At 36.0% G+C, this 24,143-nt stretch overlaps 1 protein-coding gene across 1 annotated transcript in view; it reads left to right on the plus strand.

Moving 5' to 3' along the window:
• LOC138691892 (uncharacterized) overlaps positions 1-24,143 on the plus strand; it is a 1,248,967-nt gene that overhangs the window by 893,767 nt on the left and 331,057 nt on the right. Inside the window, exon 5 of the mRNA XM_069814478.1 lies at positions 23,807-23,885. Within this exon, the coding sequence (XP_069670579.1) occupies positions 23,807-23,885 (79 nt within the window). The remainder of the gene's footprint in view (positions 1-23,806; positions 23,886-24,143) is intronic.

Here is a 24,143-nt window from a genome sequence, read left to right on the forward strand (position 1 = left end):
GTTTGATCTTTCTTGAATTGATAGGCTACAATATCATCCTCTGGCCTGTATTTGTACCACAAATTTCTTTCTCACGGCGGGTCCCCTAAATGTGTGGTCAGTACGGTACAGGCTATCACGGAGACGTAAGAGAACAAGTTCAAGACAAAAGAAGAACACCCAACTCCGTGGGATGGAAATAAATCTTTCCCCACGCAGGTATTCGAACTACGGACAAATTAGTTCGAATCGCACGCAATTGAATCATATCGGCGGACCGAACTTTATAGACGATGTATTATAGCAGTTACGAATTTAATTCTATAAGCAAAGTTTCAAACGACAACTAGATTGTCCAGTTACCTATAAAATAATAATTACAAAATTAATCCCAAATGTAAAGAATTAATGTGTTTGTTATTATTCAACTAACTGGAATGCAAATAAATTATTAAACATGAATTTAGTTGTGATTACGAATTAATTTCACAAATAAAATATTCATATCAACGTTCGATATTGTACAGCTGCCTGTACCCTTAACGATTATGAATTTAATTCTGTATGTGAGGTATCGAATTTAGATTTAGTTATTGTCCATCTCTCTGTAGAAGCTATGAATTGAATTTCTCAAGTAGCGCATCGAGCTGGAATTTATTGTCCAGCTGTCTATACTGAGTAAACAAGACACGTTGTTTGAAAAGCAGTTCCTGTTGATTACTCGCATAGCGATGAGTTGATTAGGGACTTCAAGTCGAAGCTTCATGAATTCTTAACAGTTTCACTGGATATAGATGAATCGTCAGCATCAAACATCGGTCCCTCTCTCCCTTGGGGAAGGACGCCCCTGATGTTCAATAAATGGAGTGGTGAGTGGGCTTTGGCGCCACTATATTCTGTATGTGCTAGGCTGTGAGGATAAAATCCTTGCCTTGGTGTGGATCAAATCTTGTCTATCTACACCATAGAAAAGCGAATCACCGACTCTTCATGTGCAGAAATTTATATCCTTTGGTATCCAGTGTGTTTTTTTTTTTTTAGATTTGAAATTGTGTACTTGAAATGCAGTAGGCTACCTGTAGTACTCTGTTTAATAACGCTTTCGATGAATTATATACTTTATTTAGGCGTTGAAAATCAACACAGACGAAAGATGACCTAAAAATTTTGTCTGTAGCACTCTGTCAGGGACAGGACTTTTTGTGTGTCATACACCTGTGACACGGGATTCATATTTATTTATTTACCACAGCTTCCTCAAATTAGAGGCTGCCATTAGACAAAGCATACAAAACAAAAAAAAGAACAAATAGATGATGAAAGCCTAGATCACATATGTAACAGATAGCTTAACCCTATGTTAAAATCGGCAGCACTTTGAAGAGAACAACCGCCAGGATCGCCACCCGTCCGCCGTAAACGAACACGAGATGGCAGTACAGTCGCTAATTCAATTCAAATGGGAATTATGACGTGGCTCCTTATGTAAGAACTAGATGGCAGCATAGTAAAACTGACAAAAGTTATCGTCAAAGCCTATAAGGCCGACCTATCTGGGTATATATGATCTAGGATGAAAGATAACAGAGTAAAAAGAAGACAAACAAGTAAACAAACAAACAAACATTGGCAGTGCATAGAATAAGAAAAGTTACAAATAAGTAAAAAAGCAATGAAAACTAATAAGGAAAAGAAAAATGATAATGGTGCGTCAGTTTTTTCAGTACATTCAATTAGAGTCCATATAAGTGGTTCCGTAAGAGTTTGACTGGCTCTCTAATTATGAGCAGGGCCAGTTCATTTAGAGAAGATTTGTGCAGTGCTAGGGTCTTACAGAATTGAGAAGAGAAGTTAGATATCGTTCCTCTTGCTCCAAACATCAATCCCGTGACACTGATATCGTGATACGGGATGGTTGGAACGTAGATTGCTCGTTTCTCCTCGTGTACGTCTTCAGGCTGTCCTTTATATGTTTCAAACCTCATGATGGGATCATGCTCATACTTACATCTCGGAGAAAGCCCTTTATCATCCTTTAAAATACCTTATTTTCTATCGAATTTAAACTTCCTTATCTCAGATGCAACGGTATGTATGGTAGACCTAACAGATAGATTTTTAAGCATGAAAAATTCGGAGATTTTTAAGCATGGAAAATTCGGAGAAAAAAAAATGCGTACTAATATAACTACTTTGACCATCAATAACTGAATTGAAAGGGAGGGAAATGGAAAGAGAAACTTTAAAAGGTATGCGAGAAAGCATCCTTGCAAGGGAATTTGGGGCTGAAAAAAAACTGAATATGTAAGCTGCAAGCTTCTTGACCACTTGCCCCCATCAGTAATGTTTATGTTAAATCATTACTCTAAGTTACCTTGGTAGCTCAGTTGACAGAGTACTACATTATGGCGGCAGCGGACACGGCTTCAAATCTCAAAGATTATACATTTACGTTTGTTGTGGGCAAGATCAAGGTTGTAAGAATTTTTCTCTTCATCACAACAACATTCTTCTCCATTTCTCCTTTAATTACTATCATAAAAAACAAGACCCACTTGTATTTTTCCGTTGTAGGATCAGCAATCTGTTGTGATTTGTCCAAAGATTTGTAGATGGCAATGGTGGTGGGTTCCACACGTGGCTAACGAGAAAGAGGAGGCTTCGGCACCAATCGGAGTTACGTGATTATCACGGTCCAGTCATGGCCATCTTGACAATCGCCTAATATAAATGCATGTTCAAAGTTCTTAAAAACAAAGGAATTACTATATTAAACTCATGTTAAACGTGCATTTATATGTAAACTAGTTCAATGTTGGCCATGTTATAACTAAGAATGTGACGTTACACCGTAGCCTGTATTTCTCGTTAGCCACGGTCCACACTACTGAGAGATATGTACAGACAGAGTAACTAAAGCAGAGGATTGCTAGGACGACCACTTAATTCAAATCGACCTCTGAGATACGGCAGATAACCATTAGATATGTCAAATATGTTGACTGGAAAGGAATTAATGATGTAATGGATAATGGAGCCGCCTTACTTGGGCTGCAAAATCAGTTCGCAACTCATTCCAAAAGGGATGCAAAAGGGGCTTAGTTGAACTATAGTGTAGACCTACAGGAGTGATCTCATCTCGCCCGAGAAACAGCAGTATTAATACCAATACCAAAGTATAACTTTACATGTCAATGAGTTGCGTATAGGAGAGAGATATTTTCATTACTTGAGCACGAGGGGAAAATGTTATGAGTCGACCATAATATTATGGTTCTGCTTTGTGTTTTATAGATTACGCATTTCAAGCTTTTGACTATTTTTAATAGTAGCTGAGTCACATAGTGACGAATTTCGTTTATAAAACAGAAGTTCAGCCATAAATGAGTGAAGTGACGGATCTAGTTTCACTTGATTGCCATGTTGTGATGTTTCATGTTTGGGAAAAGTTACTGTTACATAAGAAGGGGCATTTTCTGCGAACTATTTTTTTTTTAGCACGATGAAAGTTTATGGAATGAATCATATACAGTGTATAACAGTGTTGTTTGTACAGTTCTATTTTCAAAACAAAACACTAATTTATCTTATGAAAATATATCATTTAATTTTTTTTCATACGAGAGAACTATTACACATGGACTTCGAAATATATTAAAGCCAAAAAATAAAATATAAACATCTGAATACATTTAAAAAAACAAAATAAACAAAAACATGTCCAATTTCTATGTAACAGTCTTGTCTGTACACTTTGATTTTACACTTTGGAAAACGGTTAATATAGCCTATTGTAGCATAACCTTTCGACTTTATTACTGCATCGCATCTCCTTCTCATTCATTTTACCAAGTTTTTACACTGTTCTGGTTTGATTTTAGCCCATTTTTCTCTCGCTACAAGTTAAAAATCCTCTATGGTTATACACTTCTGCTTTCTCACACTCTTTTAAAAAATTTCCAACAAATGTTCAATGGGGTTTAAGTCTGGTGGTTGAGGAGGTGTTCGCAATTGCTGGGATATGTTCCATATGAGCAATCCTTATTGATTTGAGCAGTACGTCTATTTTCATTGTCTTGTTGAAACATATACACAAATGGCATCCCAATTTTTTGTGCATTGTGCCTAACATTTGACCTTAAAATGTTATTGTACACATATTTATCCATAATCCCATCTTTGAACACAATATTCCCCACTCCATTTGCAGACATACAGCCCCACAATAGTAGGCCTATGCATCCACCCCCCCCCCCGTGTTTCACTGTAGGTAATGTGTTGTTTTTGTCACTATCTATGTTGGGCTTTCTCTATATCCTATGAATGCCATCGGAATCATAAAGATTTATCTCCGTCTCATTTGACCAAAGCACCCTGTTTCAAAATTCTTCTCCCTTATACTTTATATTACTTGCTATATGTTTCCATTGAATTATGGTAATAACTTAATTTTAACCCTTGTTTTATACGGTTTTAGTAAATGGCGCTTGGCCCACTATGGTTCTGAACCTTTCATATCCTGCTGACATAAGAAAAAATAGTTTTTCACTATAATTCAGAACAAACCGCAGCCTTCTAAGTCGAACTGTCCCAGAGTTATTGAATTTTAACTGAACAAGTGCCACGAAAACGAATAAATGGTATGTGTAGTAACACAATTGAAATTTATTAAAAACCGTTATAATCAACCAACAGTAATGAAAGATGTATTAAACAGAGCCCCGTTCGCGTCTCTTTAACTCTCTCTAGCTCGTTCATAGGATGTAATATTATACATTGCACCATTTTCAGGATGCTCTTTCGAATGATATATAAATACTTTGGAAGTTTTCTTAACATTGAGTGATATTTCATTATCAGAAATACTTTTGGCTTGGCTAAGACACTTGCCTGCCGATACAGAGGTGCGCTCGGGCTGATTACCTGGTTTGTTTTTTTTTTTCTAAGTTTTCCCCAACCGTAAGGCGAATGTCAGGTAATCTGTGGCGAATCCTCGGCCTCATCTCGCCAAATACTGTCCAAATTTCACGAGAGGATCCCTGCGAGGGGAGCATGGTCCTTGCGGGGTAAGAGGAGAGAGTAAGCCAGTAACTCAGCGTTCTTGAAGGAACAGGTGGATGGGAGTGGTATCATTGGCCGGCTGGGACAAGCAAGGCTCAGTCAATGGCCGGCCGGTTCCATGTCGGGAATAGGTTGTAAGAGTGGGGAAAAAACTCGCATTCCTTGCTCGGATCTTCTCGTGAAATGCGGACAGTACCTTCTCACTCTCACCAATCTCATTGACGCTAAATAACCTTGTAGTTGATACAGAGTATATATTATTTTAATGTACCGAAGTACATATGATATTTCCATGCAAATATTCTGCGTCATCATACGATGAAAGAGTAATGGAACGGAGAAAAATTCTCTCCGGCGCCGGGATTTGAACCCGGGTTTTCAGCTCTACGTGCTGATGCTTTATCCACTAAGCCACACCGGATACAACTCCGACGCCGGTTAGAATCGTCTCAGATTAAGCTCCAACTCTTGGGTTCCACATGTGTGGACTTCGGTCATGCGTTCATAGACATCTATGACGTAGTGCAGAAGGCGGCCACTAGAGGGAAACCCAAGAGTTGGAGCTTAATCTGAGACGATTCTAACCGGCGTCGGAGTTGTATCCGGTGTGGCTTAGTGGATAAAGCATCAGCACGTAGAGCTGAAAACCCGGGTTCAAATCCCGGCGCCGGAGAGAATTTTTCTCCGTTCCATTACTCTTTCATCGTATGATACAGAGTCGTTAAATAACAACGAAAAAAAGTTTGGCCAGGATATTGCAGAATTTGATATAGTTCGGAAGGTTTCTGGGGTGTCTTGGGAAGTGGACCAAAGTTTCTTTCGAAGATTGAATACCTGCACTGAAAGAGGTGGTCGCCAGTTCGAACTGAATTTGGTGTAATACAAAATTAATCGCTATGTTCATGTAATCTTTGCGCACTTAAAATTTTTGAATACTCAGTATTACTTCATTGGTATGTTGTTCACGCAGTGCCAGACATTCACAGGCGTTTACTGACGCAGTACTATTTCCTAAAGCAGTAAAATTGTTATATTCGAAACTCTTTGTAAGCTCCTTCAGTTTGCACACAACTTTTTGAATCGCTCTGCGTGTGGAAGGTCAAGTTTCAAACCCTGGCATTTCATAGATGGGCGAGAAATTCGGGTTGTGACATATCGTACTGGGTCTCCTTCAATCACAAGATCATATCAGGTTTCATTGAGAGTTGTCCACATAATCCAAATTTGATAGGAACTTACAATGACATGTACTCACACTCAACGTACAAACAAGCCGATCTCATGGGATTACTTACCATCACAGTGGAAAATAGTCTAGAAACGTCATGTTGTCACACGCAGAGGATTTTGTGCAGAAAAAGTGTGCTGTCCATTCACTACTAATGCAAGTCCACCAGAGTCGCCGTAAACCTAAGTGCCGATGTATGAAACATTAAAACACAGGAGCCATAATCGGATCAGCGCTGCAGGGCTCCCAGTCGTTCTGTAGTAACGAGCGGACTAGAAAGATTTTTATTTCATGTAGAATTCTCTGAGAGGAAGTCACATGTGTGCATCGTCACAAAGATGGTAATGGAGTCCACATGTTTGCGTTGCTTTCTCTCTTATTGAATAGAGGAAATGCGTACACTGCCATGATTGCCAGAAGCGGCTAGCTGCGGGCTGGCCACTTCGATCCACTGCAAGCAATACCGCAACCGCCGCGCCGCCATGGCTTTGGGAAGCGCATTGTCATCTCGGTGGATGTATTGGTTCTATTGTGTCCGCTACCGAGGTTATTACGGCCGGAGCGATGTGTTAACCATTACAGTACACTACACTTTGCATAGGCTGAATCCCTTATTCTCTGAATATTAATGGAGTTTTAGGACACTGCTGAATAATACGAGGAATGTGTTAGTACAGAAGAGTCGAAACACAAACTTCAATAAAACTATACCTTTAATAATGTTAATGATAATACATACATAAGCGTTCTGCCCATGGGCACGTCTTTCACTGCAAACCCAGCATTCTCCAGTCTTTCCTATTTTCTGCCTTCCTCATAGTCTCCGCATATGGGCCACATATTTTAATGTCGTCTATCATCTGATAGCTTCTTCTGCCCCGAACTCTTCTCCCGTTCATCATTCCTTACAGTGCATCCTTCAGAAGGCAGTTTCTTCTCAGCCAGTGACCAAGTCAATTCCTTTTTATCTTTTCTGATCAGTTTCAGCATCACTCTTTCTTCACCCACTCTTCTCAATACGATTTCATTTCTTATTCTGTCTGTCCAATTCACACGCTCCATTCTTTTCCATATTCATATTTCAGATGCTTCTATTCGCTTCCCTTCATTTCGTTGTAATGTCCATATTTCTGCCCTATAAAATGGCACACTCCGCACAAAGCATTTCGCTAGTTTCTTGCTCTACTGCCTCATTTTAAATTCATAAGTTTACCTTCTTTATTTTTCTTGCGATAACCATGGTCTTCGTCTTGTTTGCATTTAACTTTATCCATACTGCTCACAGCTGTCATTTAGCTCCTATAGCATATCTCTTAGTATCATATCCTCTTCTGCTAACAACGCCATATCATCAGCAAATCTTATGCACTTTATTCTTCTTCCTCCTAGTTTTACCCCTCTCATTTTCTGAAAACAGTTCTTCACTAAATCTTCCAAGTAGATGTTAAACAGGGTAGATAATAAAAGCCATACTTGTCGTATTCCTCTCCCTATTTCACTTTCTTCAGGCATTTCTTCTCCTGTCCTGACTTTGATTCGTTGTTTCATGTATAGGTTACAGAACAGTCTCCTATCTAATAATAATAATAATAATAATAATAATAATAATAATAATAATAATAATACATTTTCAATCTTGCGTACACCACTTTTAACACTTGAATATAATTAATTGATGAACTAGTGGACTTACTCGTGTTAAATATGAAATATTTGTCCGGCTTACAGCTGTTTCAGTGCTTCACGCACCATCATCAGAGCCTACTAGATCGCGGCGTCATCTCGGACTTCTCTGCCTGTTAGAAGGGTGTGTTTTATTGTTGGAAGGTGTTGAAGTGTGGAGTCGAATAGTGTGTGTGTACTGAAATTGATCTGTGTGTTGAGGATTTGATCGGGGTGTGTTTTAGTGTGTTTGTATATTTCGTATTGTTCTAGTGTGTTGAGTTTTTGGTTCTTGGGTTGTGTGCGTAGGATTTCCATGTCCGTATTTATGTTATTGTATGTATGGTTAGTGTTGGTTATGTGATCGGCGTATGTAGATGTAGTGTGTCCTCTGATTATAGCTTTAATGTGTTCTTTGTAGCGTGTTTGGAATGATCTGCCTGTCTGTCCTATGTAGAACTTGTCGCAACTATTACATTTGAGTTTGTATACACCTGTGTGGTCGTATTTATTTGTTTGTGTTTTTTGTGTGTTGAGATGTCTTTGTAGTGTGTAGTAGTAGTATGACATAACATACAGAACAGAAAACACATTACAAAGACATCTCAACACACAAAAAACACAAACAAATAAATACGACCACACAGGTGTATACAAACTCAAATGTAATAGTTGCGACAAGTTCTACATAGGACAGACAGGCAGATCATTCCAAACATGCTACAAAGAACACATTAAAGCTATAATCAGAGGACACACTACATCTACATACGCCGATCACATAACCAATACTAACCATACATACAATAACATAAATACGGACATGGAAATCCTACACACACAACCAAGAACCAAAAACTCAACACACTAGAACAATACGAAATATACAAACACACTAAAACACACTCCGATCAAATCCTCAACACACAGATCAATTTCAGTACACACACACTATTCGACTCCACACTTCAACACCTTCCAACAATAAAACACACCCTCCTAACAGGCAGAGAAGTCCGAGATGACGCCGCGATCTAGTAGGCTCTGATGATGGTGCGTGAAGCACTGAAACAGCTTAAGCCGGACAAATATTTCATATTTAACACGAGTAAGTCCACTAGTTCATCAATTAATAATAATAATAATAATAATAATAATAATAATAATAATAATGATAATGATAATGATAAACTTTTAGAACACAGATATCGAGTTCGATTTCTAGCAAGTAAATTCACGTGTTTTTGCCTTCAATAGCAATTTGTTGTTCCTTGTTTAGTATTTATGTCCCTTGTCGTAACTTATGGCCCTTCACCATGCCTACCATCTGACCAAAGCGTCTTACAACTTATGAATGTGTGTAATTGATTCGGAAACGTAACCAATGATAGCATATAATGTTTCGAGTGGTCCAAAGCTTAAAGGGAAGTTACGACAAGACGTCTTTCACGTTCTAAGGACAAAAACAGTGTTGTGGCGCATAAACAAAACGTATTTTCAAGATTATAAGGAAATAACTTACATGCCATCAGGTATTTTGATATTATAATATTTTTTTCTCGGTAGGTAATCAGAATTTCGGTCTGTCTCTTCGTCGTTTTCTCCTGAGCTAATGAACGGAATTTGCTAATATATGTAGGTCTACATTAACTCGCAAGTGAGTTAAATTTTTAAAAACATGTTGCCGTTAGAAATGGCTTTATTGGAATTTAATCCTTTACATACCTGGCACCTTAGTACATACTAAATTATAGAGCAAGAAAACAAGTCGGGTAGAAATTTAAACAAATAAAACGAATGCCATATAGTTTCATAGTATTAAATAGCCTATTACCTATTCTAAGTTTACAAATTATAAAATTATTTTAATTACATATAACAGAACTTGGTAAAGACAAGAAATCAAGTGCAAATTGATAAAAATGGAATACATTTTCATATATTTTTGAAAATATATTTTCGACATTTCATAATTTTAATTTAAATGGTGTGGTGCTTTAATTAAACTTTTAAAATGAAGTATCACAAAAATTTTGATTCTCTCTATGCCCTCTTCAAACAGTTTTTCATTATTTATAACATAATAAAAACGTGAATTAAATGCTAGATATGCACCAGATATTTTCAGAAACATATAACTCAACACAAAACAGGACTTATATCTAATAAAATATAAATACTTAAAAATAAGAATGTATGCATACATTAACCTGAATAAATTATTTTGTAGTCGAGTAATGCAGTAGAAAAGCTTTATTTTGATTTTAACACTCAAGGCTTAATACTACGAATTCATTTGACTAATATTTCAGTCTTATGACTATTATGTAATTGTGTAACAGAAATGTGATATTTACACATCGTTTACTTTGTATTGTTGTAGTAAAATAGATCCTTACCAATTCTTGCATCTCAGACTTGGGCTGTATCAAAGAAATATTCTTACTACATTCATAACAAACTGTCTTTGCTGCACATTTGGGGCAGTAAGAGTGAAAGAACAGAAAATAACTATATAATTTGTGGTGGTGGTGGTGGTGGTGGTGGTGGTGGTGGTGGTGGTGGTGGTGGTGGTGGTGGTGGTGTGTGACAATGACGATCATGACATGATTTTAATTAGCGACCAGTTTATAATTTTCTTTAAGTGAAGCCTTTAATATTACATTGTCAAACGTAGATTTCATTTTGTGATGTCTGCGTTTCTGTTTATTTATTTATGAACAAAAAAAATGTGCGCTTGCTTTCAGCGTAACTGTTTCAACACATTCTGGAATTAGCTGCTGGAACTAACAGAAACAGCAAATACTTCTATTTGGAATATTGTCTGTGTGAGCCTATGTTTCACAATAAAAGTGAATTGGGTGCAAGTGGACCATGAAAATTTATTGTAATGTAGTTGATATTAATATTTGTTTGACAAAATTTGCTCTTTACTACAGACGTGGACAAAGTATTAAACTAAATACGGAGTGTCCCAATATCTGTATATACAGTATATTTTTTTATTCGTTTTTAAAATAGATTATAGTTAGGGGAGAGTTGGATAGTATCGGACATCGGGTAGTATCGGACAGTGCGTTTCTTTCATCTACCACCATATGGTAGTACCTGAATGACATGGTTACGTTTCATCGTGTGGTAGATGAAAGAAAATCACTGTCCGATATTACCCGATGTCCGATAGTACCGAACTCTCCCCTACATAATGCATGATCTTTTTTTAACAATTACACGTATTAATATCTTGTATGTATTACTTTGCCTTGGTGAGAATTTTATGTCTCTTTGGTATACTTTGTGTAAGATTTCTACAAGACTCCCGAATTTCAGTGTCTCTGTGCCAAATATCTATTAATGATACTATGAGCCCAACTTTACTGGTTATATTGAATTTATTTAATCTCCTGTTAACAAATACTAGATATTATCAATTGGGTTCATGTCAGGACTGTTGGCTTGCCAATTAATTGTTTTGATGTGTGAATCAGGAAACCAGTCTCTTATCTGTGGCAGGAACCTGAATTGCTACAATAATTGAAATAGTAATAATAGGATCAGTGTTGTGAACATAAAAAAAATATGGTTAATATAATAAGTTGTTCACTTCGGTAAATTTTACTGTGTTTTGCAGTATAATGTTTTAGTTACAACTGTGCACCTTTAAGTCAAGAGACTATATTACAGTCCTCATTTCAAGAGAAGATCCGAGCAAGGAATGCGAGTTATTCCCCCACTCCTATAACTTATTCCCGACTCTGAACCGGCCGGCCATTGACTGAGCCTTGCTTGTCCCAGCCGGCCAATGACACCACTCCCATCCACCTGCTTCTTCAAGAACACTGAATTACTGGTTTATTCTCTCCTCTTACCCCGCAAGGAACATGCTTCCCTCGCAGGGATCCTCTCGTGAAATTTGGACTTGTATTATAAACCATGGATGTAGCGCTTATGATTTGGTATTTTAGTACCTCGAGCACGAGATGAAGGTCTGTGATTGTAACTACTATTCGATAGCTTTTACGCATGTTAAAAGTTCCAGTATCCTTCTCTCAAACACATTTTTTAAATAATGGCGAGAAAAAATCATCTATATAGCCTAGGGTCGTTCTGGAATCTTACAGCCTATAAGAAGTTGCTATATCTACTTAGATAATTCATCATAGGTTTACGACTTCTTATGATTTACCTGTAATAAATGAGGCTATCTTTTAAGAATCTTTCTTGGTCGTCTAAGCAAGAAACGCGTTAAGCATGAAAGCCGTGTAAAGCACACATAAAACTTCGCAAAAGAGCTGCTATCAGCGGTTTTAATCGAAGTGTTATTGATAAGTAAAAGTCCTCAAAGGTACTTCTACCATGTACAAGTACTTTTTACTGTTAACTCACGTTAAACCTCGAGACCTTGACAGGAGCTAGCTAGGTCGTTAACAGTATAAATATCGCACAAAATTGGTCTCAACATCACTATTGCTAATCTTTATTTTGCATAAGACATGGTCTATAAAATTTTCAGTACATCGACTATGTGACTCACAGCATTCTCTTATATCAATTTTTCGTTGTTTATAAAACAGAATTTAGTCAACTAATAGAAATATATTATATAACGACGTACATACTTTTACATGAATTTGATTTGTGAGCGTTAGCCGATTTTATAGGTTCTTCTGTGTGTTTGTATAAATTGTCATTTAGGCCTACCATAGTCAATATTTCATTATCTGTAAGGTTGTTAATGTGCATGAAAATGATTTTTACATCTAAGTATGACTATTAATATCGCTATCTTTGTCATTGTTTCGTTGTGTATTTCACTTCTGTTAGTGTGGAAAAGAAGGCCTCATGACCTTAACTCTACCAGAATAAAAAAATAAAATAAGAAGTGGAGCTTTATTAGCGAGTGAGTCAAGTTAGATCATGACCGGAGGGAGTGGTCTAAGACTTAAGAGTTAATGAATCTACTTTTGTACGAGTTGTATAAAATACTTTATCTACCTTATTCGTTATTTGCCGAAAATTAGAAGAAAATAAATCTATAAATTCAATTAGGCCTATTAAATCTGTTATATCAGTGAAGACTTTTATTCTGTATCATTCAGGACATCTGCTATGTTGTTGCTATGGTAATAATTCGTTATAAAATCCTTCATAACACATTGCTAAGTAAAATAACATAGAAACGTGTTTTCCATTTTATTTAACTATAAAGACAAACTTTTGCAGTACAATAGTGTGAAATAATGGCCAACGTTAGTAGATAAAATTATTTTATAAGTCTAATGATATGTTAATATTGTTAGTGGGTTTATGAAACAGGCCCCATAGGATATTCTCAGTCAAAGCGATATTTTTAAGCGGTAATGGCGGAGTCATAATAACAATGACTAATCAAATTACTCGAAGAAAACTGACGATCAACGGCACGTCCCAGGTCATTATCATAATTGAAGAGTCCACTGCAAGAATGATGGATGTCATTTGGAATATATTTTTCAGGAGAAGCAATTGAAAGTTTGAAATGCTTAGCGCTCAAAGCTTAACTGTGATTTTCCAATCATTACTGGACAATAGCTATCAGTGTTAATGCCATATAACTCTCTATGTACATTCTATATGTCTTAAGCTATGCATTGACAGTCTTGGTCCATTTTCGACAAGAAAGTGACATCCATCACTCTTGCAGTGGACTCTTCAATTGTATTTGTCCAGCGGCAGGATTTTCAACTTGCCGCTATTCGTCCCGACTCTGGTAGCGTGGCTCAATAGATGTCGCTACTGCCGAGAAGCGTATACCACTTAGTTCATCAGAGACTATCCTGAGTGCACCACATGCGGTGGGTCTTTATTGCACTCATAAGTGAATGATGATGTGGAGTAATGCTGGGAAGTCACAGGGAAATGAGAAAAAAAGAGAAAACTCCTGTATTGCCTGGGCCACAGGATTGCCTAAAAAGTTCATTATGATAAGTTATATAATATGCAAAGAGATTTTTTAAAAAATCTGCATCGCATTTGCTCTTTTAACTTATATGTTGGAGAATGAAAATCTCAATATAAGCAGACTAGACACTGAACAAAAAGCATCTCACAGGAGCGAAGTCTGCATGTGTTATCCTGGTTTTAATTGGGGTTCTGTGAGAGGCGCGTTATGGTCCCACCCTGCAGTTGGAATTCCCACGAACTGGAGAGTTTCTAAACCGCCCCAACTTTACTTTCTGCGGTATTGCTGAATGACTTGCTGACGGTCTTTGTTCGGTCTATACACATCAGAGGAGGGAGAACCCGCACTAAATTCAGACCTTCTATATACGACGACACACTCGCACACCATACAGATATGAAGTGAAAGTTATTGAATTTCCCTGTCTATTTAATCCGTATATTGATATTCACACACTACGCCACGCTAGCTCCTTTCAGATGCTGATATTGCCATAGTGTTCATTTGCTCGGTACGTAACATCTAGCAGCACATTCACGCCTTATCTCACTCGAGAACTACATTCATTTAAATGTCCGTAACGCTGTTTCAACTTCAGAGACTATTTGGAGCTCTGTAAAATGTTTGTGGGAAGGATAAGGGCAACCATATTATGAAAAAATGCGGTTGCTAATTTGTAAATCGTGTGAGGATGTGCCCCCGACATGCTTATTATTGCCTTCGAAGTTCATGAGTTCTAATGCCGTTAACTGCGATGAAATTTTAAATGCAATGAAATCAGTAGCATGCCTTATTTTGAAAGAGACGGCATACTAGGACGGCTTTATGCTTTAAGAATAAATTTTATGCATATTTTAAGCCCAATCGATTTGCTAATTTTGTAGTTAATTTAATTTTAATTGTGTAAATTAGTGATAAAATCAAAATGTTCCAGTGCATTACATTTCTATACAGGAAGTTCATATTTTCTTCATGTAGGCCCCATTAACAGAATCCAGAAATGCATATAGAGTGTTAGTTGGGAGGCCGGAGAGAAAAAGACTTTCGGGCTAAAAGGGATGAAGTTACAGGAGAATGGAGAAAGTTACACAACGCAGAACTGCACGCATTGTATTCTTCACCTGACATAATTAACGTTTGAGATGGGCAGGATATGTAGCACGTATTGTCGAATCCAGAAATGCATATAGAGTGTTAGTTGGGAGACCGGAGGGAAAAAGACCTTCGGGGAGGCCGAGACGTAGATGGGAGGATAATATTAAAATGGATTTGAGGGAGGTGGGATATGATGGTAGGAACTGGATTAGTCTTGCTCAGGATAGGGACCAATGGCGGGCTTATGTGAGGGCGGCAATGAACCTGCGGGTTCCTTAAAAGCCAGTAAGTGTTATTATTATTATTATTATTATTATTATTATTATTATTATAGCAACATTAACAAATATAAATGATACTCGGGAGGAAATTAAACACAGATTAAATATGGGAAATGCCTGTTATTATTCGGTTGAGAAGCTTTTATCATCCAGTCTGCTGTCAAAAAATCTGAAAGTTAGAATTTATAAAACAGTTATATTACCGGTTGTTCTTTATGGTTGTGAAACTTGGACTTTCACTTTGAGAGAGGAATGGAGCTAAGAGGGATGAAGTTACAGGAGAATGGAGAAAGTTACACAACACAGAACTGCACGCATTGTATTCTTCACCTGACAATTAGGAACATAAAATCCAGACGTTTGAGATAGGCAGGGCATGTAGCACGTATGGGCGAATCCGGAAATGCATATAGAGTGTAAGTTGGAAGGCCGGAGGGAAAAAGACCTTTAGGGAGGCCGAGACGTAGATGGGAAGATAATATTAAAATGGATTTGAAGGAGGTGGGATATGATGATAGAGAATGGATTAATCTTGCTCAGGTTAGGGACCAATGGCGGGCTTATATGAGGGCGGCAATGAACCTCCGGGTTCCTTAAAAGCCAGTAAGTAAGTAATGCCTCATTAACAGAATCCAGAAATGCATATAGAGTTTAATTGGGAGGCCGGAGGGAAAAAGACCTTTGGGGAGGCCGAGACGTAGATGGGAAGATAATATTAAAATGGATTTGAGGAAGGTGGGATATGATGGTAGGGACTGGATTAATCTTGCTTAGGATACGGACCGATGGCGGGCTTGTGTGAGGGCGGCAATGAACCTCCGGGTTCCTTAAAAGCCAGTAAGTTTTATTATTATTATTATTATTATTATTATTATTATTATTATTATTATGTTCTCTTTCATTTGTTGTTATTTGGTTACAAGGCAATCATCATGATAAAATGACAATCGATACGAATAGCTGTTAGAGAGTCTGCCATTTTTTCTCTCTAGGCCTATATAACGCTTAAACACGGGATTGTGTGTGTGACTACAGCAAAGCAATTGCCATGTAGGCTATAGTTACACATTGCTTATACATCCATCGCTTATTCATGGTTTATTAGTGACGTTTTCTCTCCGAACCTTGCACAAGTTTCGTATAAAAATTATACACGGTTTATTAGTAAGACCTAAAAATTATAAGATGTTTGAAATTAAAATCTTAATAAGCTTAGAATGATATCTGAACTGACAATTATATGCCGTCATCTTTCAGAATTTCGTTGAGATGAGAATAAGGCACGAGAATGTGGGTTATAAGCTGGTTTTCTCTATTAAATCTCCTACCTGATGCAGTTCCGTGGTAACGTGGACGCCTGTTGATTCAATACACGGACAATTCCTCCAGCAGCAGAAGGAAGAAAGAATGAGAAGAATGTGATAATGGGAGAGAGACCTCGCGGCAGACGAAGCAACAGCTCACCTGCTACGCGACTACGCGACCCTTTGCTTTGCGTGGGCGGGGTTGGATGCTGGGGCGAGTGGGCGACCTGGATTCCAGATAAGATCGCCAGAGGGTAACGATCCTCAGTTCAATGAATACGACATAAAATGTATTTCGTATAGTCAAATTGTTATAAAAATATGGCATTCGACTGGAAATAGGTTAAAGAAAACATTAGAATAGCGGAAAAACAATGCATACGTCACTTTAATGTCGATAATTATTAATCAGTTACGGACCGTAGGCCTCTATGAAAACTGCTGTAAAATTAATGTGCTTACTCCGGTATCACGGAAGTTAGACATCGACCCTTAAGACAAAAAAAATATATATATTTCTTTTTTAACTTAATATCTTTCATACTTTGCTGATATTATTCTTAACGGTAAACTAAGCAATTGATACAGGGACATTATTTTATTTTTACTTCAACTTTTATTGTACCTGAGTATTTGAATGTACTTCACTGTCACCCCTTCTATTAACGAAGTTCCAACTGTCCTCCGCACAGAACCAAGGCCGCAGTACTGAGTTAGTGAGTATAGTACGTTTCAGAAATATGTTCGCGTTTTCCAGTGACGAAAACTTCCAATATTGAATCATATTTTCGCACAGGTACTGTCGTCCTTTTGCCTACGTCGCATCCCGATTTCCCCCACTTGCTTCTGCTCGCTCCACTGTAAAGACTAGTGGCTGGGCTTTCTTAGCTCTTTTCTGAAAACATTAATTTCTTTTAGGAATTAATTTGGACGACTAGGTAATATTATTAAACTGTTTAAAATAACTTAAATAAAAGGGCCTCGTTAAGTAAGTAACTATCACGTGATCTCCCCCTTTCTACGATCCTGCGACATAACCACTTGGACGGACAGTAGATAGCATGTCTGAGTAATTTTATCTGTGCGGGTCGGGCAGAAGTGACGACTGAATTTACAGTCCGTAAGATACTCTTTTATAGAGTGGGTACAGAATTATTTCAACATGAATTACTAAGTATGAAGGACGAAACTGGTAATTGGAATTAGATGCAATAGTCTATAGTGCTATAATAGGGACAAAAGAACTGAAGCCTGTATCGAAATGAACGGCCACCATTTTCAAAAATGTGTTTAAATATCCATATTATGTTTATTTGTCAATTTAGGTCTAACTTCAGTCTCTATATTGTACGCTAATGTGCTGTAGACAGTATAATATACATCGCATAATGAATGAGTTCGCATGGAAAGCTCAGTTCGTGAGTAAAAACACTTACTGTTAAAACTGTACTGTATTTTGATTAAACAAAAACCTAATGAAAATTATCAAACTCAAAATTGCGATATTTCCTAGTTTAAGTAAATGGATGAGCTACTTTTCTTCCCTCCTATACCTCGTAAAGTGATTTGTTTGTATTTTACGCCAGTATCATCGAACTCCAGTCGTGGAACGGGGTAGCAATCCTTCATCCAAAGGTATAGCCAGGTTAATATTAGAAATGTTAGTAAAAATAAAATGATGTCCTTGTATAATTTAAATGTGAAAATCAATTTCTGTGATCGTAAAAATATATTATTATTTTTTAAGGCAGAAAAGAAGGAATATTAAAAAATGTTCGGTTTGTAGTGCAGCCCTTGGGCGGAAAGCCATGAATAAATGAATGTGAAAGGATTTTGGAAAAATATTGACAATGAAAAATAAAGCAGAAGTAATGTATTGTAATTTTGCCCGATTTAACAGGACAGAAAGATACTGGAAATGCATTTTTTTTTAATAATTCACTTACCTCACAGAATTGGAAAGATGTACCTTCTGCCGTAAATTAAAATACGAGTGTATAGTGTCTCAGAACTTATTAAATATAACCGTACATTAAAGTCTAAAGTGCAATTTCGTGTTGCATATTAGTAAAGAGTTATTGAATATTTTGTTTGTTTTGTTGTAAAGTTAATTGACTCCGTAGGTATCGTAAATAATTACACCTTTCGAAGTTAAGACCTTGAACAATATTAGATTGAACACAACTACATGAACTTTTATTGACATTATGAAATAGCTAATAGAACAGCCACGTGCAAAATTTTAAACAAATCTCTGGTATGAAGAAAAACTGAAGTATTGAATTAAAGATTGCTGCTTTTAACAAAATGCTTTCAAAGTGCAAGACGCAAACTTAGTGAATAAAAAGTTGTTTGCCAACCTAGTACATTAATAACGCATTTTAGATAGTGTTTGAATATTAGCCTCAGGTTTCAGAACTGTATACACGCTGTAAGTTTCCGAATAAAGAAATTTCACCGCGAAGGTCTTACAAAGTCCTGGCAACGAGATTGTTTGCTTAGCATAATTGCACTTTGATCTTAGCCAAGAAGGGAAACTAGCTGGAAGTCTAGTCGAGGGGTGGAACCGATAAACCTTTACGTAGTTGGTGTTCGTGGTGTTAGAGGGAAGTAACTTGCAAATCCCTTTCCCCACAAAATGGTTTTAAAATGCTCTGCAATTTAAATGTTTTTCATGCTTTGGGGTAATTCTGTTTTTATTGTGTAATGCAACGAGGCAAGGTAGGTAATGTATTGTTAGGGATTTAATCGCTATTGCCTTCTGTCTTTATTAGAGTGAAACGAGGGAAGCAGTAAAATAGATTCAATTAAAATTAGAAATTGTAATCAGGCTTCTTCGTTTTGTAAAAATAAGAGCAGCGTCTTTAAGGCAAAATATAAATAAAAATCTTTACTACACTTAAAAACTGAAGTTTCACGTCTTCATAAAGTACTAGTAATTTATTTCTTTTCATTACATTATTTTGTTCGTCACGTTGAAAGACAAGATTTCTATGTTTTCGGTCGCGCGCTGTTGAGACAGTTTTTCTTGTCAGTTACCTTATTCTGTGCATCGATGGTCAAATTATGATTAGAGCCAATTATATTCTAAATTGCAGTGAAAAATAATTTAATTTTGCTAACACTCCTTCCTACTGATTGTAAAATTATTCAAATTTCTGTTGCTTTTGAAGTTAAGTGGAAAAGTAACACAGGAGTTGAAAATAGACCGAGGGAGTAAGTAGCGACTTACATTTTTAATGAGATACCTGCAACTATCACTTCTAGATACGCGCACAAGCGAAACAAAGAAGCAGCAGCTGTAGGATATAGGCATTTGTGAACGAGTGTACAACGGTGACTTGATCGAGCATTGATGTACGCTGTATCTCGGGTTAGTAATGGTGCACTCACCTGTGATTTCGGATCTCTTAACGTTGACATAACGATTGGCTTACAATGTTAAGTTACTTTTTATATTCTTTAAGAGTACTTTATTTTTTATATTATGCTATGCAGATGAAACTTGTTACTCAGAATAATTTATCATAAAAAATTATGCAATAGTAAGAATATATTAAGACAAAAAGGATGTTTATTTATACATTGTATGTTACTCACTAAAGGTAATAAAATGATAGGCTAATTCAGTTAAGAATATACGATATGCTGGTGCTCAAGTATATTTAATTTCGCATGATTTCTTATGATATGTGTCTTCATCACATTTTTAAGTAATAAGTTATAATAACACAGACACTGAATACAAATTCCTTCCCCTACCATGTCAGTGACGCGTGGAGTGAAAGGAAGGGATGAGTGACGTAGTCCGTCTTGTGACGTATGCCACAATTGACGCCCCGTTCTGCAAACCTGTGACAATTAGCATTAAAACATTGTGATAAATAATTATGTACTGTGCTTACCATTTTTACACCTGTATCATTAAAAGTTTTGAAAACAGTCATATCATCTGCATATACTGTAAGGTAATTTTATCAACAGTAATCTCACTAGTCGTTTTGATTTATCTAGAGAAAATCAAAACTTGAGTGGGATTTAATTGACTATTACACGATTAGAAGAAAGATTAGAAGTAACGAAGTACTCCAATACAATAAAATATTAATTGACTTACGAAAATACAACTGTCTTCAAATGTATTATTGTACCATCTCAACATTACAAATATTACGCTAGATGCATGCTAGATGGCAGTAGTGAGCAATGCCTTCTCGTCGAGAAGTTCTCCATCTATACGCGATGGCAATGTTACTAGTCAAGAAGGCTTTGTTGATTCAGTTTCATTTTTATTATTAAAGCAGTTGCATTCCACTTCAGTTATCCAGTAATCAACGTCAGTTGACAGATGATTTTCAATAAATCTTAATATTAAACAATCTCTGATACGTGACTACCCATAATATCATATAGCAGAAGCTATAACATAACCTAACTAATATACACAAGTGTTAGAAAAGTTTTAATTAACGACGATGACAAAAAATAAACATGAATAATTTTAAAAGGAATAATTATTGAATGTACAATTTTCAAATTTGAATGTGGTTGGTGGTTCAATTGATGTTATATTGGACGTGTGCGTAATAGAAGTGGAACTCGTTGATTTAGGCCTACTTGTTGTATTCAACTTATTCAGGATTTCCGAATGAATAATTTTAAAAGGAATAATTATTGAATGTACAATTTTCAAAATTTGAATGTGGTTGGTGGTTCAATTGATGTTATATTGGACGTGTGTGTAATAGAAGTGGAACTCGTTGATTTAGGCCTACATGGTGTATTCAACTTATTCAGAATTTCCGAATGAATAATTTTAAAAGGAATAATTATTGAATGTACAATTTTCAAATTTGAATGTGGTTGGTGGTTCAATTGATGTTATATTGGACGTGTGTGTAATAGAAGTGGAACTCGTTGATTTATACCTACATGGTGTATTCAACTTATTCAGGATTTCCGAATGGTGCTCTTCATTTATTTGTAAATCGGATTTCAGAAGATGCATAGGTATGATCAGTGATTTTCATTAATTCTTGTTCTTGAATGCCAATGCGAGTCATATTTGAAACTGCTGTGCATCGACTGGAGTGATTTGTAATTTTATATATATATATATATATATATATATATATATATTTTGACGTCCAGACCAGTGCAGTTTCAAATGTTGGCAAACAAAGAAACAAATGCTAGGGACGGGATAAAATTAAACAAATGCTAGGGACGCGATAAAATTAAACAAATGCTAGGGACGCGATAAAATTGTGCAATAAGCAGCCATGATTGGTTGAAATACGTCCTTTCGTACCGTTTTATTGGTCAAAAGTAGTAAGACGTAGTAAGAGTGTAATAGTCAGGTATATCGCCCACAAAATTTAAAAATCGTAAAGGGCCGAATATGGATTCTTGCCTAGCTATAAGTTATTATAGGCTGACTAGAAGATTTTTTATCATATATTTTTTTACTATTTATTGTGTACCCATGAAATAGGACTTACTTATGTACAATTTATTCCTTTAACATTATAACCTGAGAGCTTATTTAACAAAATATCAAGTAAAATCTTTGCTAAGGTTTCGCCTAAAGAGAAACCTTTACATAAGTACATACCACAAATATGGGACTTGCAGTCGTATGTAATTCAGCAACTAAGCTTGGGTCTCGCCCTAGACGTCCCAAACGTCGTTCATATTGTAAGAGTTTATTACAGGGAGAAAAATGTATATTTGTCATACACATCTGCCTCTGTTCTATATTTTCTTATGAAATGTGTAGAAGGATAATGTGAAATAGAGTGTGTTATTGGAATTATTTTTTTTTTAGTTGGGGTAACGGGAGAATCATAGAAATACCTAGGCCTATGTTTTTCTTCCCTGAAACCACATGTAACACTCCAGTTAACTCAATAAAAGGAACCTGTGACCACGAGATCATGAATCCATGCAGTGACGCTGTACACCAGCAAGAGGCGTGTTTTGTGCATTATTGTGGCATTTTACCTCCAAAATCAAGCTATTTTGTTCCTCTTTGACTTACATTAAAAACACAAATATATTTTTATCAATCTGACAGTAAAAAAGAAACATTTTCAGTAAGAAAATTTTGAATCTGTGAAAAATGTTGTTTCTGAAACATGTGCCTAAAGCAGTGGATATGTCACTGACCAGCTAGTTCACTGCAACTTGTTTCTGGAAGTACTGTGCCTTTAGAAACCTTCCCTAGTACATGTAGAAATATTAATAAAATAGAAAAAGAAGGAATTTTGTTTCTTAAATATGGATAATAAATGAAGTTAGTACTTTAATCGATTAAACATGTGATAATGAATTAAGTTATTGTATCTGTTTCATTTTTTTTAATTGTACATTCCTGTTGGATGAAATGTAAATTATTATTGTACCAGATCAATTTTGTAACAGTGAGTTGTGTTTTTGGTGGATTCGTAAGTATGTAAGTTTTAAGACAGTAAATTTTTCTGTATTGTAATTAAATGATATGTATTATAAATTAAATGAAGCAAACTGAAGTATAGTTTGATATTTTACAATGATTTTGATATAAATATTTCTCACATTTAAACAATCTGAAGTGCGCGAACAAATTCCTGAGAGATTTTGTAGTCTTCTCAGTATTTCATCATAGTATTTACTTCTCTGTTAACATTATTTTTTTTAATATGGGTTATATTTCTACTAACAGTTGATGTGTGAAGTGTCATATACTGTACAGTTCAGACTATTTTAAATAACCCCATTTAAGTTATTGCATTTTACATTACAGTTAAATATGTAATAAAACTGTATCGTAATAATATTTATTTCATTTTACTAACTTCTATAAACGTATCACGACACAATGACATAACCATTCTTGTATTTGTATATGGATAGAATGCTAGCTAGTTGTAACGATTGGATTGTAAAATCCTATTTTTAATAACAGAAATAATTCGGTTATGGAATCGATAGTGAGGGTCAGGTTTCAAAACTTTCATGCTACGACTATAATTCGAAAAATTCTATTGTAGCATATTTAATTTTTTCAGGTAACATTGGTAATAACAGTTTTAAAAAATTCTGTTCGTGATAATTTTTAAGAATATCGGTTTTTTATTCTTGATATAACTATTGTGTAATAACTGCAAAACTTTTTTATAGCAAAAGAATTGAATTTTGTTCAGGGTTTATTAAAATTTTTCCCTGCTTTCTTTTGCTGAAATTTTTGACACTAACTCGCAGTGGTGTTTTTCAGATGTAAACATGGTAGCCGAGCCAAAACCACACCAGACTGGTAGAAAAAGGCAAAATGTTGCGAAAACCGGCAACGACTGGTGAGTTTTTAAATCCCCAAATTTTAATACTATTTTTTGTGAAATTAATGCTCAGGATTTTTGTATTACATTTTTTTTCTTGTAGTCTTGGTGCGGTCTTTTAACAACGCCCCATTTTAATAACCGCAAACGTTAATTTTTAATGTATGTGTGTACAATTTTTTGCAAGGTAGGTGACAGGAGAATATTTTAAGTTGTATGTGTTGTGTGTGTTGGTATATATAAATATATCCTGTTTAACAGAATTGAGTGTCTTAC

The sequence above is a fragment of the Periplaneta americana genome, chromosome 16 (assembly GCF_040183065.1).
Source record: "Periplaneta americana isolate PAMFEO1 chromosome 16, P.americana_PAMFEO1_priV1, whole genome shotgun sequence".
NCBI lineage: Eukaryota > Metazoa > Arthropoda > Insecta > Blattodea > Blattidae > Periplaneta > Periplaneta americana.